This window comes from Lagenorhynchus albirostris, chromosome 8, assembly GCF_949774975.1.
Source record: "Lagenorhynchus albirostris chromosome 8, mLagAlb1.1, whole genome shotgun sequence".
Taxonomy (NCBI): domain Eukaryota; kingdom Metazoa; phylum Chordata; class Mammalia; order Artiodactyla; family Delphinidae; genus Lagenorhynchus; species Lagenorhynchus albirostris.
The window spans coordinates 88,598,320-88,614,801 of record NC_083102.1 but is presented as its reverse complement, the minus strand read 5'-3'; the positions used below and the strand labels follow the sequence as shown (position 1 = coordinate 88,614,801).

At 43.9% G+C, this 16,482-nt stretch overlaps 1 protein-coding gene across 1 annotated transcript in view; it reads right to left on the bottom strand.

Moving 5' to 3' along the window:
• The window catches only part of CDHR3 (cadherin related family member 3), a 151,800-nt gene that overhangs the window by 15,158 nt on the left and 120,160 nt on the right, over positions 1-16,482 (bottom strand). The window contains exons 8-10 of the mRNA XM_060156187.1: positions 14,542-14,731; positions 2,252-2,423; positions 897-999 (exon numbers count right to left, since the gene is read on the bottom strand). Coding sequence (XP_060012170.1) covers positions 897-999; positions 2,252-2,423; positions 14,542-14,731 — 465 coding nt within the window. The remainder of the gene's footprint in view (positions 1-896; positions 1,000-2,251; positions 2,424-14,541; positions 14,732-16,482) is intronic.

Below are 16,482 nucleotides of genomic sequence, written 5' to 3'. Positions count from 1 at the left end.
TTCAGATGATGGTTGGCATTTTTTAGCAATAAAGTTTTTTTTTTTTTTGCGATACGCGGGCCTCTCACTGTTGTGGCCTCTCCCGTTGCGGAGCACAGGCTCCAGACGCACAGGCTCAGCGGCCATAGCTTACGGGCCCAGCCGCTCCGTGGCATGTGGGATCTTCCTGGACCCGGGCACGAACCCGTGTCCCCTGCATCGGCAGGCGGACTCTCAACCACTGTGCCACCAGGGAAGCCCAGCAATAAAGTATTTTTAATTAAAGTATGTTCATTATGTTTTTAAGACAATGCTATTGCACACTTAACAGATTACAGTATATAGTGTAAATATAACTTTTATATGCATTTGGAAACCAAAAAAATTCACGTGACTCTCTTTATTGCTTTGTGCCAAGCCAAAGAGTTTGAATGTGAACTTGACAGCTATGGGGAGACACTCAAGGGCTTTCAGCAAGAAGTAATACGGTGGCATTTGCGTTTCCTGAAAATCACTGTCAGAAATGTGGTGGATGCGTTGGAAAGGGACAAGACTAAAGGTGGGCAGAAAGACTCTTGAAACACTCTTGGTGTTGTAATTCAGCTCTGATAGAGGAGGTTCTGCATTAGAGCAATACTAGTGGGATGGAGGTGCAGTGGAGTTGGGGGGAAGGCAGCAGATCTTTACTAAAATCCTTAGATTTTAGTTGTAGGTGACACAGAAGAAAGGACTTGGAGACTGATTAACTGTTCTTGGTGAAGGACAGGAGGAGGCTGGGCTGATTCCGAAGTTTGGGGCTTTTTGAATTCTTTTGAACATAAATACATCCCCAGCCCAAGCCCAAGCATTGCCCAGCACAGTTTAGTCATTGCTACTCAAGGAAGATGCTTCATGAAATAAACCAAAATGATACTTGCTTTTATAGTAAGGAGGGGCAACATCCTGCACCTGGATTATCACAGTGTATTTATTGCCGGCTGCTAGATTACTTGAATTTTCATAATCTAGATCACCAATCAACTAGATTAAAACAGAGAGATCAGATTACACAGAATAAACAATACTTTTAATTGAACTCACACTTTCATGTACTGTTAGTGGACATGTAAATTGCAAAACCTTTCTGGAAAGCACTTTTTCCCACAGGAGGAGCTTTAAAAAGTTATGTCCATACCTTTGCTCACTGCTAGAGAACTTATTTGAAAGAATTTATCAGGATAGAGAATCTGTTTAAAGATGTTCATCAAGCACTATTGCCCAGCATAGGCTCAAGATTTCAGGTTAAGTCAAAGAGAAGCATGATACAGAATCCTACATGCAAGGTTATTTCCATCATTTAGAATACTTATGCATATATATATAGACGATACATAAAATCTATGCATACGGAAGAAGACAAGAAAGAAATATATCAACATGTTAATAGTGGTTATTACTGAGTAGTAATGCCTTTCTGTGTTTCCTACATTTTCTACAGTGAACATGTATTAATTTCTCAAACAGAAAAAAAAAAGTTATTTTTAGTTGACACAGTGAATAAAATTGGTACGACTTTTTGGGGGATGGGAGGTGGAGAAGGGGGTGTTTGAGGGGATGGTTAGTGGGCTGCTTGCTCTTCTTCCTGAGGCTTTATCTCTGATGCAAAGATCTCCCCCATCAAGACCACCCCCCTGTAAGACCTCCACCTTACCCTGCCCTTCTATCTCTCTCCTCCTTTCCCCCCAACCCTCCAGTGGGAACCTTGTTGTTAAATGTCTCACACAGCTCATTGAGACCTGCCTTTTGCTCCCATTCTTTTTCCAATTACATATTTGCCCCAGTGGAGATGCCCCTCTTTTTTGGGTCTCCAGTGGTTCTACATTGCGGAATTCAGCAGGACACACGCATGGCCCTGGCCCTGCTCTCTCTCACCTCACACCTCTATGGCGAGGAATGAGCGCTGAAATAAACAAAAGTGCTTGAGCCCAGAGGGCACTGATATGTGACTGTGGAAGCACGCTAACCAGGCAGGCAGCCTGCAAACTGCGAACTATGCAAGAAAGAATCCAATCCTTAGCACCCCAGGCATAACCATGCATAACAAACAATTCCTGGAACTTGGGTAAAATAAAGAGCAAATGGGGAAAACAGAGTCACTATTAAGTTTGTCAGTTACAGTCGCTTGGAGAGGGAGTTACTTTGGAAATTTCTCTCTATGGGGCAGCAAAAGCACTATGCCTGTTAGACCAACTTCCCCAATGCCGTTTCGATGATGCAATGACCGTTAACTGACCACGATTGTCCCAGAGCCAGCTGGATCCTGTAAAAATCTGCTGCTGCTCCCCACTCCGGATGGCGTGGTGAAGTTGAATTGGTTGTTTGGTGCTTTACTGTCATCATCAAAGCAGAACTTGCTCAGGTCCAGAAGCAACGTCCCCTTGGCTGCTCTCTCAGGCACCATAATGCTGGCGAAAAGACACGATTCAGTATTTTCCCCCAACAAATAGTGACTGAGCATTCCTTCTAACACAGGCCCCAGGCTAGACACCCCGGCTTTCATTTCAGTTGAAAGCAAGTCCGTGGTTAAGGCAGTACCTGCCTAACTGGTGTCCCCACTCTGCCCTTGACTCCTTTCAGAGGATTCTTAACACAGCAGCCAGAGGGATCCTGTGAAAATGTCAGATCACGTCGCTCTGCTGCTCCTAAATCGCAAAGGGCTCCTGATTTCACTCAAAGTCGTGACTCTGATCTACAGCATCTTTCATGACGTGCGCCCACCCCTTACTTGTCTGAACTCATCTCCTACTAATTCTTCTTGTTCACTGTCCTTCCACTCTGGCCTCCCTGTGCTCCTGGACACTCCCCAGGCTCTAGCCTCAGGGCCATTGCACTTAACTGCTCACTGCAGGGCTTGATCTTTCCCTATCTTTAGTCTCGAATCAAATGGCACCTTCTCAGGAGGCTCCCTGGCTACCGCAACTAAAATGTCAACGCCCCCAGCCCATTGCTCCCTCTCCCCTTCCCCCCTGTAGGTTTAACGCTTGGTGCTTACCATTTTCCAATATACTATACAGTTTACTTACATATCCTGTTTATCGCCTGTGTGCCCCCAAGAATGTAAGCTCCACAAGACTGGGGATCTTTATCTGCTTTGTTCTTGGCACACTCAAGAAATATTTGTTGAATGACTGAATGAATGGTAGCTTATGGGACTAGCACAGGAGTAAAGAAGAATATAAGAGAAATAGAAATTCTGCCCCTGCCTGCAGGAATTGATAATCTGGTTGGGGGGTATCGCTGTACCCCTGCACCCTCCCTCCCCTGCTTAGAGGACTGGAAATTCCTCCACTTGTGTTCTCATGGCTTCAAAGTCATAGAAGGGCCTCCTGACACCTTAGCATCATTCATTCAATAGAGGCTTATTAAAGGTTGAATTCTGGGTCCCAATCTCAGTTCACTCCAGCAGGGAGGCAAATAGTATGCAAATGAGTAAAGCTGCCCCCAAACTCAGAGCCATCTGGTCAAGCCCAGCTTGGAGTGGGAGACTCTGAGGAAGCATGGTAACACCTCCAGACCCATTAAGGGACTTCACAGGTCTCCAGGTTTCAGTTTTTCCGTCTATAAGATGGGCATGTTGATTAGCTTTTGCTACATAACAAACCAGCCCAAAACCTAGTGGCTTAAAACAACAGGCGTTTATTCTTTCTTACAACACTAAGGGTTATCCATTCGCTCTTTTGGTTCTAGTCCAGCTTGGCTGGTCTCTCCAGTCACTGGCAGCTCGGTGGGGGCTGGATGCTCCAGGATGGCCTCACTCACAGGTATGGTGGGAAGGTGGGTGGTTTCTGCTTCATATTGCCTCTCATCCTCCAGGAGGCTAGTCTGTGCTCTTCGCATGGAGATCTTAGGCTTCCAAAAGTATCAAGAGAGGGCAAGTCCCACTGCATACACACCTTTCAATCCTCTGCTGCGCCATGTTTGTGAATGTTCCGATGGCCAAAGCAATTCACCTGGTCAAGTCCAGATTCAAGGAGTAGAAAGAGATACCCATCTCTTGATGGGAGGAATGGCAAAATCACACTGCAAAGGGGCTCATGTATAGGCAAAGAGGAATTTGTGTGGCTAGTATTTTCTTTCTCTTTTTCTCTCTCTCTCCTTCCTCCCTTCCTCCCTTTCTCCCTTTCTCTCTTTCTTTCTTTCTTTGCCTACCACAATCATGTTTTGCCTTGGGCAGGATTTCTTACAAAAATATATTGGGGATGCCAGGAGAATGTGCCTGGAAGACCTACAGATGCAGGAATAGAATGACCACAGACCCCAGCTGCTGGGCTATGAAATCCATCACTGTATTTGCAGTGAGGTCGTGTACCAACGACAGAGGAGGGCAGAGAGACTAAGGCAGACTCATTCCTGTCCTGTGACAGCTGACTTTGGCTCCAGGATTCCCCAATGCCCTAGCCAAGTTCATGGACTGCAGAACAGACTAGATCATTCCCACCCATGCACCCTCCCTCCTTCCTTTACTCAGGTCAGACTTGCATCACGGTCTGATGACCCTCGCAGCCTAGCCTAGCTCTCTCCCCATCTTCTCCCACAGGCATTTCTACTAATAAAAGCCTCGCACATTTAATCCTGTCTTGGCATCTTGTTCTCAGAGCATCAACACGTGTCTCTAATCCTCTGTACTATCACCTCTCTCTGAAACAGAATTATGCTGCTTTCTACATTCCACATCAGCTCTTCATGGCAGCTAAAATGGGCTTAGCAAACATGGAGCCAAGTCTGACGGCAAGGTTGTTTTTGTGCTGCTGAGGATAACTGGGTTTGTTCTGGGAAAGCGGTCTTTCTCACAGGTGTAACTGAATCTCCATGATGTCTCTGTGTCTCAGGAGGACTGGAGTCTGAGCATTTCCATTCTTGTCTTGATGGCACGATGTCATGGTTTTACTCATAAATACTTAGAATAGATACTATTTGTTAAATACCAACTATATGTGGTATCCTACCAAACACTTTAAAAACTCTATCTCTAATCCCCTCATCGCCTAGAGGTTTGTGTTCTTGTCCCCATTTTACAGATTAAGAAAGATTCAGGGTGGTTTCAAGACCTGTCGCAGAAAGCTGATGTATCCAGGCACCATCCCCTTGTCAGTGTTAAGAGTCACAGTAAATTTTACTTTCGGTTCTATCAATGATTCTCCAGGCCAACAGAGGGTTCAGTGATCTGAGCCTTGATTACAAGTCTGCAGAAGCCGGAAGGTTGCATCACCCAAAGACTCTAGGGTCCTGAAGCCAGACATTTCACGCCCTCCAAAAGAGCCTTCACACTTGGCCCTTTAGGGCCACCTGGCATGTTCTTTTCATTTTCCCCTGCCACTTGGTATTTCTCCCCTAAACGCATGACTTGGAAAACGACTCCCCCCCCATTCATCACTCCCTGCCTCAAAGGCGGGCTGCTCTCACTCCCAGCCATCTGACCACGGTTCCCCCCCCACTTGGAGGTGACAGGCACAGCCGACATCCTCTGCCTTTGGCTCACACACAGCTTGCGAAGCGCTTTCAGCCAAGCGCCTGAGATTTACAACCATAGCGGCTCTGTCACGGGGCCTTTGATGCCTCCATCAGGGCCTTGGGCTCATTCATCACCAGCCTGGGAAAGCCGCAGGGGCTGTTTCTGTCTCTCGGCCTCCTGAGAGCCTGCATGGACCCACGGGGATGGCAGGGGACCTGGCACAAAGCCACCTGCCTCGTGGGATCCACTGGGTGCTTGACGCCCTCCCAGCCTATTCTACCTGCTCCCCAAGACTCTGCCGCAGGCACTGTGCCAAGAGCCCTGAAGAAAGAGTAAATATTCAGGGACAGGGCTGCCAGAGCCCATGGCAGCGCCAGTGCTGTCGTTTGGCTTGCTTTTGACCTGCCCGGGTGCTTCCACTGTGGTGTGGTGGGAATGGACAAGATGCTAGGCGGGGGAGAGTGGTGGGTGATGCAGGGTCAGGGTTTCCCAGCCCCTCCCTGGAGTATGCAAACGAAGCTGGGGTTTGGGAGTAAAACCTTTCACTTCCTGGACTGCTGAGGGAGGAGCCCTTTTGTTGCCCCTCCTCATACCTTGGCTTTTACAGGACAACTGCAAGTTCCTCCCACTGGAAAAGCCCAGAGCCCTCCTGGAACATTGTTTAGAGTTACCTTTAGTAATAAATACAATTAGTTCAGTTAGTGGCTGGCATTGACCTTCAAGGCTAATTTGGAGAGAAGATTATCAAAATGTGATTTTACTAGCTAATATGGAATGCAGTTTGTAAACTGTCATCTCACACATCAGGGGACTCTGGACCACAGGAAGCCACAGTACACACTTACCAGAAATGCACTGAGGGGAGAAAATTGACCAGGAAGACTGGAGATAGCACAGTCCTCTCCAGTCATTGATACCCACAGTTCTTACGCTTCAACTATCTTCCCCCACCTCTTAGGGCAGGAGAACAAAGCGGAAAGCAGGAGGGTCTAGAAGAGCAGGACATGAGGAGAAGAATTTCCCAAGATGCACTGGAGCCACCCAAAGGCACTAGCATAGCTTTAGATTTTCAAAGAAAGTGGAAGAGTGACTCTGTGGATCACCTCTGCTCCATCACAGGGACCAGACTTCTCTTAACAGTGGTGGGTTTGATTTATGCAGAGAATGGTGTGGAAGTCACGGTCCTAACTATCCATGACAACTGTTCTCACCCATCAAACAGACTCTGTTCTTGGGGTTGGGATAGGAACCTATCACATGGTCAAGGCCATTATTGCTTTGATAGGGGCCTCAGTAAGAAGCAGATGGCAAATTAAGATAATTCCGGGAGGGTTTAGTAAAGGGACTGTTACAACGTGTACACACAGTACATGGGAACTTCAAAGGATGGTCTAGGTCTAGGAAGAGTGGGCCTCCCTTTCCACTGCTAGGCCTCAAGGAGCCAGAGGAGGGAGCAGTTCCTGAAACCGGAACCAGGGACAGAGGGTGCTGTGCGCAGAAGGCGGCCTAATAGGAGCTGAGACCTTCAGGAGGTGGAGGGGCTCATGCCGCTGACAGGGAGGGAGCCAGGGGATAAATACCCTGACTTCTCTCTCCCCCTCATTCCAGGGCTTCCCGTGGGCCAATGGGAAGGTGCAGGGCAAGGGAGCAGTTGGTATCCATAGAGGTCAGCCTCCTGGGGCACAGAGCAGGGTTGGGGAGGCTGGGAGCTAGATCTGAAGAGGCAAGTAGGGTATGTCCAGAACAGGGTTTAGCTGTTTTGTTGCCAGGCTCAGGACCACTTGATTCTTAGCACTATGCTGGGCATGCCACTGGGGAAAACGGGGGGACACTGAAGAGCATAACAAAGGAGTTTGTATTTCTTCTTTTTTTTTTTTTTTTTTTTTGCGGTACGCGGGCCTCTCACTCTCGTGGCTTCTCCCGTCGCGGAGTACAGGCTCCAGACGCGCAGGCTCAGCGGCCATGGCTCACGGGCCCAGCCGCTACGCGGCATGTGGGATCTTCCCGGACCGGGGCATGAACCCGTGTCCCCTGCATCGGCAGGCAGACTCTCAACGACTGCGCCACCAGGGAAGCCCCAGGAGTTTGTATTTCTACTGCTTATCCTAGATAATCTTTGTCTAGGGTCCTTTGTCCTTTGCATGGACACACTACGTATCGGGTCTATGTCCAGAGTTACCTAGAGCTTAAAAAATGAACTTGCAAAACCAAAGATAATCTCAGAGGGAGACTCTTTCCCTAGGGAGATCTGAAAGTGAGACCAGCTCTGGTGTTCAGCTTTGCTCCAGACACAGGACATTCTCTCAGCAAGGGTCACTGTAGAGATGCCCTCCCCACCCCCAGGAGGAACCACCTTCACACTCCCAAGATACTGGAGACTAGTTATTAAGAAAACACAGAGATGAAGCTAACCTGGGGAATTATTCATCTTGTGGCATTGAGACAAAATAGTTAGTGGAAAGACAGTACTGTTTACCAAAAGTCATATTAACCCAGAATCACAGGGACTTCATTGATTTATTTTTTTTAATTTTTAAATTAAATTAAATTTATTTTTTTATACAACAGGTTCTTATTAGTCATCAATTTTATACACATCAGTGTATACATGTCAATCCCAATCGCCCAACTCATCACACCACCACCACCACCCCCCAGCCACTTTCCCTCCTTGGTATCCATTCGATTGTTCTCTACATGTGTGTCTCAATTTCTGCCCTGCAAACTGGTTCATCTGTACCATTTTTCTAGGTTCCACATATATGCATTAATATATGATATTTGTTTTTCTCTTTCTGACTTACTTCACTCTGTATAACAGACTCGAGATCCATCCACGTCTCAACAAATGACCCAATTTCGTTCCTTTTTATGGCTGAGTAATATTCCATTGTATATATGTACCACATCTTCTTTATCCATTCGTCTGTCGATGGGCATTTAGGTTGCTACCATAACCTGGTTATTGTAAATAGTGCTGCAATGAACTTTGGGGTGCATGTGTCTCTTTGAATTATGGTTTTCTCTGGGTATATACGCAGTAGTGGGATTAATGGATCATATGGTAATTCTATTTTTAGTTTTTTAAGGCACCTCCATACTGTTCTCCATAGTGGCTGTATCAATTTACATTCCCACCAACAGTGCAAGAGGGTTCCCTTTTCTCCACACCCTCTCCAGCATTTGTTGTTTGTAGATTTTCTGATGATGCCCATTCTAACTGGTGTGAGGTGATACCTCATTGTAGTTTTGATTTGCATTTCTCTAATGATTAGTGATGTTGAGCAGCCTTTCATGTGCTTCTTGGCCATCTGTATGTCTTCTTTGGAGAAATGTCTATTTAGGTCTTCTGCCCATTTTTGGATTGCGTTGTTTGTTTCTTTAATATTGAGCTGCATGAGCTATTTATATATTTTGGAGATTAATCCTTTGTCTGTTGATTCATTTGCAAATATTTTCTCCCATTCTGAGGGTTGTCTTTATGTCTTGTTTATAGTTTCCATGCTGTGCAAAAGCTTTTAAGTTTCATTAGGTCCCATTTGTTTATTTTTGTTTTTATTTCCATTACTCTAGGAGGTGGATCCAAAAATATCTTGCTGTGATTTATGTCAAAGAGTGTTCTTCCTATGTTTTCCTCTAAGAGTTTTTTAGTGTCCGGTCTTAAATTTAGATCTCTAATCCATTTTGAGTTTATATTTTTGTGTGTGGTGTTAGGGAGTGTTCTAATTTCATTCTTTTATATGTAGCTGTCCAGTTTTCCCAGCACCACTTATTGAAGAGACTGTCTTTTCTCCATTGTATACCCTTGCCTCCTTTGTCATAGATTAGTTGACCATAGGTGCATGGGTTTATCTCTGGGCTTTCTATCTTGTTCCATTGATCTATGTTTCTGTTTTTGTGCTAGTACCATATTGTCTTGATTACTGTAGCTTTGTAGTATAGTCTGAAGTCAGGGAGTCTGATTCCTCCAGCTCCATTTTTTTCCCTCAAGACTGCTTTGGCTATTCGGGGTCTGTGTGTCTCCATACAAATTTTAAGATTTTTTGTTCTAGTTCCATAAAAAATGCCATTGGTAATTTGATAGGGATTGCATTGAATCTGTAGATTGCTTTGGGTAGTATAGTCATTTTCACAATATTGATTCTTCCAATCCAAGAACATGGTATATCTCTCCATCTGTTGGTATCATCTTTAATTTCTTTCATCAGTGTCTTATAGTTTTCTGCATACAGGTCTTTTGTCTTCCTAGGTAGGTTTATTCCTAGGTATTTTATTCTTTTTGTTGCAGTGGTAAATTGGAGTGTTTCCTTAATTTCTCTTTCAGATTTTTCATTATTAGTGTATAGGAATGCCAGAGATTTCTGTGCATTAATTTTGTATTCTGCAACTTTACCAAATTCATTGATTAGCTTTAGCAGTTTTCTGGTGGCATGTTTAGGATTCTCTATGTATAGTATCATGTCATCTGCAAACAGTGACAGTTTTACTTCTTCTTTTCCAATTTGTATTCCTTTTATTTCTTTTTCTTCTCTGATTGCCATGGCTAGGACTTCTAAAACTAGGCTGAATAATAGTGGTGAGAGTGGACATCCTTGTCTTTTTCCTGATCTTAGAGCAAATGCTTTCAGTTTTTCACCATTGAGAATGATGTTGGCTGTGGGTTTGTCGTATATGGCCTTTATTATGTTGAAGTAGGTTCCCTCTATGCCCACTTTCTGGAGAGTTTTTATCATAAATGGGTGTTGAATTTTGTCAGAAGCTTCTTCTGCATCTATTGAGATGATCATATGGTTTTTATTCTTCAATTTGTTAATATGGTTTATCACATTGATTGATTTACGTATATTGAAGAATCCTTGCATCCCTGGGATAAATCCCACTTGATCATGGTGTATGATCCTTTTAATGTGCTGTTGGATTCTGTTTGCTAGTATTTTGTTGAGGATTTTTGCATCTGTATTCATCAGTGATACTGGTCTGTAATTTTCTTTTTTTTGTAGTATCTTTGTCTGGTTTTGGTATCACGGTGATGGTGGCCTCATAGAATGAGTTTGGGAGTGTTCCTTCCTCTGCAATTTTTTGGAAGATTTTGAGAAGGATGGGTGTTAGCTCCTCTCTAAATGTTTGATAGAATTCACCTGTGAAGCCATCTGGTCCTGGACTTTTGTTTGCTGGAAGATTTTTAATCACAGTTTCAATTTCATTACTTGTGATTGGTTTGTTCATATTTTCTATTTCTTCCTTGTTCAGTCTTGGAAGGTTATACCTTTCTAGGAACTTGTCCATTTCCTCCAGGTTGTCCATTTTTTTGGCATAGAGTTGCTTGTAGTAGTCTCTCAGGATGCTTTGTATTTCTGTGGTGTCTGTTGTAACTTCTCCTTTTTCATATCTAATTTTATTGATTTGAGTCCTCTCCCTCTTTTTCTTGATGAGTCTGGCTAATAGTTTATCAATTTTGTTTATCTTCTCAAAGAACCAGCTTTTAGTTTTATTGATCTTTGCTATTCTTTTCTTTGTTTTTATTTCATTTATTTCTGCTCTGATCTTTATGATTTCTTTCCTTCTGCTAACTTTGGGTTTTGTTTGTTCTTCTTCCTCTAGTTCCTTTAGGTGTAAGGTTAGATTGTTTATTTGAGATTTTTCTTGTTACTTGAGGTAGGCTTGTATAGCTATAAACTTCCCTCTTAGAACTGCTTTTGCTGCATCCCATAGCTTTTGGATTGTTGTGTTTTCATTGTCATTTGTCTCCAGGTATTTTTTGATTTCCTCTTTGATTTCTTCAGTGATCTCTTGGTTATTTAGTAACATATTGTTTAGCCTCCGTGTGTTTGTGTTTTTTACATGTTTTTCCCTGTAATTCATTTCTAATCTCATAGCGTTGTGGTCAGAAAAGATATTTGATATGATTTCAGTTTTCTTAAATTTACTGTGGCTTGCTTTGTGACCCAAGATGTGATCTATCCTGGAGAATGTTCAGTGCGTACTTGAGAAGAATGTGTAATCTTCTGTTTTTGGATGGAATGTCCTATAAGTATCAATTAAATCTATCTGGTCTATTTTGTAATTTAAAGCTTCTGTTCCTTATTTATTTTCATTTTGGATGATCTGTTCATTGGTGTAAGTGAGGTGTTAAAGTCCCCCACTATTATTGTATTACTGTTGATTTCCTCTTTTATAGCTGTTAGCAGTTGCCTTATGTATTGAGGTGCTCCTATGTTGGGTGCATATATATGTATAATTGTTATATCTTCTTCTTGGATTGATCCCTTGATCATTATGTAGTGTCCTTCCTTGTCTCTTGTAACATTCTTTATTTTAAAGTCTATTTTATCTGATATGAGTATTGGTACTCCAGCTTTCTTTTGATTTCCTTTTGCATGGAATATCTTTTTCTATCCCCTCACTTTCAGTCTGTATGTGTCCCTAGATCTGAAGTGGGTCTCTTGCAGACAGCATACAGATGGGTCTTGTTTTTGTATCCATTCAGCAAGCCTGTTTCTTTTGGTTGGAGCATTTAATCCATTCACGTTTAAGGTAATTATCGATATGTATGTTCCTATGACCATTTTCTTAATTGTTTTGGGTTTGTTTTTGTAGGTCCTTTTCTTCTCTTGTGTTTCCCGCTTAGAGAAGTTCCTTTAGCATTTGTTGTAGAGCTGGTTTGGTGGTGCTGAATTCTCTTAGCTTTTGCTTGTCTGTAAAGCTTTTGACTTCTCCATTGAATCTGAATGAGATCCTTGCCAGGTAGAGTAATCTTGGTTGTAGGTTCTTCCCTTTCATCACTTTAAGTATATCATGCCACTCCCTTCTGGCTTGTAGAGTTTCTGCTGAGAAATCAGCTGTTAACCTTATGGGAGTTCCCTTGTATGTTATTTGTCGTTTTTCCCTTGCTGCTTTTAGTAATTTTTCTTTGTCCTTAGTTTTTGCCAATTTGATTACTATGTGTGTTTCAGCATGTTTCTCCTTGGGTTTATCCTGTATGGGACTCTCTGTGCTTCCTGGACTTGGGTGGCTATTTCCTTTCCCAGGTTAGGGAAGTTTTCAACTATAATCTCTTCAAATATTTTCTCGGGTCATTTCTCTCTCTCTTCTCCTTCTGGGACCCCTATAATGTGAATGTTGTTGCGTTTAATGTTGTCCCAGAGGCCTCTTAGGCTGTCTTCATGTCTTTTCATTCTTTTTTCTTTATTCTCTTCCGCAGCAGTGAATTCCACCATTCTGTCTTCCAGGTCACTTATCCATTCTTCTGCCTCAGTTATTCTGCTATTGATTCCTTCTAGTGTAGTTTTCATTTCAGTTATTGTATTGTTCATCTCTGTTTGTTTGTTCTTTAATTCTTCTAGGTCTTTGTTAAACATTTCTTGCATCTTCTCGACCTTGCCTCCATTCTTTTTCCGAGGTCCTGGATCATCTTCACTATCATTATTCTGAATTCTTTCTCTGGAAGGTTGCCTATCTCCACTTCATTAGGTGTTTTTCTGGGGTTTTATCTTGTTCCTTCATCTTGTACATAGCCCTCTGCCTTTTCATCTTGTCTATCTTTCTGTGAATGTGGTTTTTGTTCCACAGGCTGCAGGATTGTAGTTCTTCTTGCTTCTGCTGTCTTCCCTCTGGTGGATGAGGCTTTCTAAGAGGCTTGTGCAAGTTTCCTGATGGGAGTGACTGGTGGTGGGTAGAGCTGACTCTTGCTCTGGTGGGCAGAGCTCAGTAAAACTTTAATCCACTTGACTGCTGATGGGTGGGGCTGGGTTCCCTCCCTGTTGGTTGTTTGGCCTGAGGCAACCCAACACTGGAGCTTACCTGGGCTCTTTTGTGGTGCTAATGGCAGACTCTGGGAGGGCTCATGCCCAGGAGTACTTCCCAGAACTTCTGCTGCCAGTGTCCTTGTCCCCACGGTGAGCCACAGCCACTCCCCCGCCTCTGCAGGCGAGCCTCCAACACTAGCAGGTAGGTCTGGTTCAGTCTCCTATGGGGTCACTGCTCCTTCCCCTGGGTCCCGATGTGCACACTACTTTGTGTGTGCCCTCCAAGAGTGGAGTCTCTGTTTCCCCCAGTCCTGTCGAAGTCCTGCAATCAAATCCCGCTAGCCTTCCAAGTCTGATTCTCTAGGAATTCCTCCTCCTGTTGCCAGACCCCCAGGTTGGGAAGCCTGACGTGGGGCTCAGAACCTTCACTCCAGTGGGTGGACTTCTGTGGTATAAGTGTTCTCCAGTCTGTGAGTCACCCACCCAGCAGTTATGGGATTTGATTTTATTGTGATTGCACCCCTCCTACCATCTCATTGTGGCTTCTCCTTTGTCTTTGGATGTGGGGTATCTTTTTTTGGTGAGTTCCAGTGTCTTCCTGTCAGTGATTGTCCAGCAGCTAGTTGTGATTCTGGTGTTCTCACAAGAGGGAGTGAGAGCACGTCCTTCTATTCCGCCATCTTGGTTCCTCCTCCAAGGGACTTTATTTTAAAATAACGGTGAGTAGATTGTGAGACAAAGAACAGGTCAAAATATCCAAAAGAACTTGTATCTGCCTTTTCCACCCCCTCCATTGCCTTTTCTTCACAGGCAGTTAAGTTGTGTAAAGTGAATTAGATGCTTTGTTTTGTTTTAAGTAAATACTTGGTTTCATTTATTCGTATTACTGGTGGCGCACTTCTCTGGGAGCACCTAGTTACCGATCCTAAGTCTCAAGTATCTACTATAACTGCTAACCAACAGCACCATCTTGCCATGGGTGGCAATAAATAAAGAAAAGGTACAGTCCAGAGAGCGCCTGACAAGTCCTGTGGACTTGTCACCAACGGAGATGAACGTGTTGTAGAAGAGAGCAAAATAAAAATATTTTTTAACAGAGTAAGAAAGTGGAGAAGGGAGATTACAAAGAGGAAAGAAAATGGAAGAGAGGGAAGAAAAAGGATGAGGAAGGAAAATCTGTCACCTAAGGGGACAGTTCAAATCTACTTATTTTATTGAGCTGTATCGCAGGTGCCCACAATCCTTCAGTCCCCGCCAGACTATACCAGAAAAACCAAGCACCCCCAAAGAGGTGACATGGCCACATGTGTCTCAGAAGGCAAATACCTGAAGGTGAACTTGGTGCATGTCGAGGGGTTGTCATTAATGTCTTCCACAATGAAGGTTATCTGCTTGCGATTCTCCTGACCCCCAGAGGGTCTATCCTTCACCAGAACCTCCAGAGATATGGCGGGATTTTGTCTTAATTCACCTGCATCTCGGTCTATCCTGAGCGCCACTTGGATGGTCCCAGTCACTGTTAGAAAGCAAAGGTCAGAATATGGCTCTTTGGAGAGAAATGAAGAGTCAAAGGTAGGTGGAGACTTGGAGTACATTTGAAAAGAACATTCTGATGTGAGGACTGGCTTACAAAGAGAATATTCTTTATACAAGTACATTAAAAAGAAAAACCTCATGTAAGTTCCTGTCTTGGACATTGACTGGGGTGTCTGGCCTGATCCTTCTAGAATTTTGCACCTCATGCCTCAGGGTTAGGCCCCCTGGCAGCTGTCCTTACCCGTCATTCATTGGACTGATAGACAGCTGACTCCAACCCCTGAGTTCTCTTTCTGGAGAATTTGTAACTGGGAGACACAAGTCAGGTTCCTAGTGGAGCTACAGATAAGATGCCAGAACTCTAGCTGCTGAGGTCACTGGAGCAGCACTGCTTCCCATCCTTCCTGTGCCCCGACTGTTTACTCTTTCTCATGAGATATGCAGTATCCTGGTGATAGGTGTCCCCTACTTTTTTTTTTCTCTTGCTTGGTTTGGCTGGCCTTAGTTTCTGTTACTTGCAACCAAAGAGTCTTAATGAATATACTACCAAAAAACCCACTGTATTTGTTAAAAGTTCGATTTGCAATACTCGAATGAACAGAATTCTAAACCACAGTTGTCCATCCTGCCATGATCACTGGAGTGAGGTCCTCAATGACAGACAGCACCGCCTTTGCCCGCCTCTCCTGGGCACAGGTAGACTTTGCCCTAAAGCCTATGGGATGAGTAACACATTGTCTTTTTGGGATTGTCCAGTGCTGGCCTCCACAAAATCATTATGTAAAGTGAAGTCCTTTTGGGTAATGTGACAGGGATTTATGAGGTGGTATAGTCTAGGAGTAGGGAAGAGCGCAGCCTTTGGAGTCGGGCAGCTTTGATTTGTATCGCTGCTTCACAACCTACAAGCTGTGAGACCTTGGATGAGTCACTTAACCTGTCCGAGTTTCTCTCCAAGCCTCAGTTTCCTCATCTGTAAAATGTGGATTATGGTAGTTCATTGGATTGCTCTGCTGGGTACTTAAGATAGAATGCATGTGGATCACGCAGCATCCTGCCTGGTATGGACTAAAAGATGGTCATTAAGAGGGAGAAACTCTCCTTCTCTGCACCAAGATACTTAGATGGGAAAATCTCCCAGGAATCCAGCAGATGGATGTATCAATAGATCGATGCAATCCAATATGGTAACCACTAGCCACGTGTGGCTCCTTAGCACTTGAAATGTGGCTAGGCCAAATTGAGATGCGGTAAGTATAACACACAACGGATTTCAAAGAATTAATATCTCATGAGTAACTTTAAAATCTTGATTACAAGTTAAAGTGATAAGATTTTGGATATATTGGGCTAAATAAAATGCCTTATTAAGATTAATTTCACCTGTTTCTACTTTTTGTGGCCACTTTAAAATTACATGTGTGGCTTCCACTGTATTTCTTCTGGACAGTGCTGGTCTGAATCCTCTGTTCAGGAGACTTCAAGGTACCCTCAGGATAGTAAACTCATCCATCCTTAGATGGCCACCTGCCTCAAAGGTGGAGTGGTGATGCAGCTGATAATACAGCTGTCGACACAGGGCCCTGTTCAATGTCCCCAAACCTTATGCCAGCTGCTTTTAATGCACCTATTACAGGGAATTCCCTGGTGGTCCAGTGGTTAGGACTGCATGCTTTCGCTGCCGGGGCCTGGGTTCAATCCTTGGTCAGGGAACTAAGATCTCCAAAGCCACGA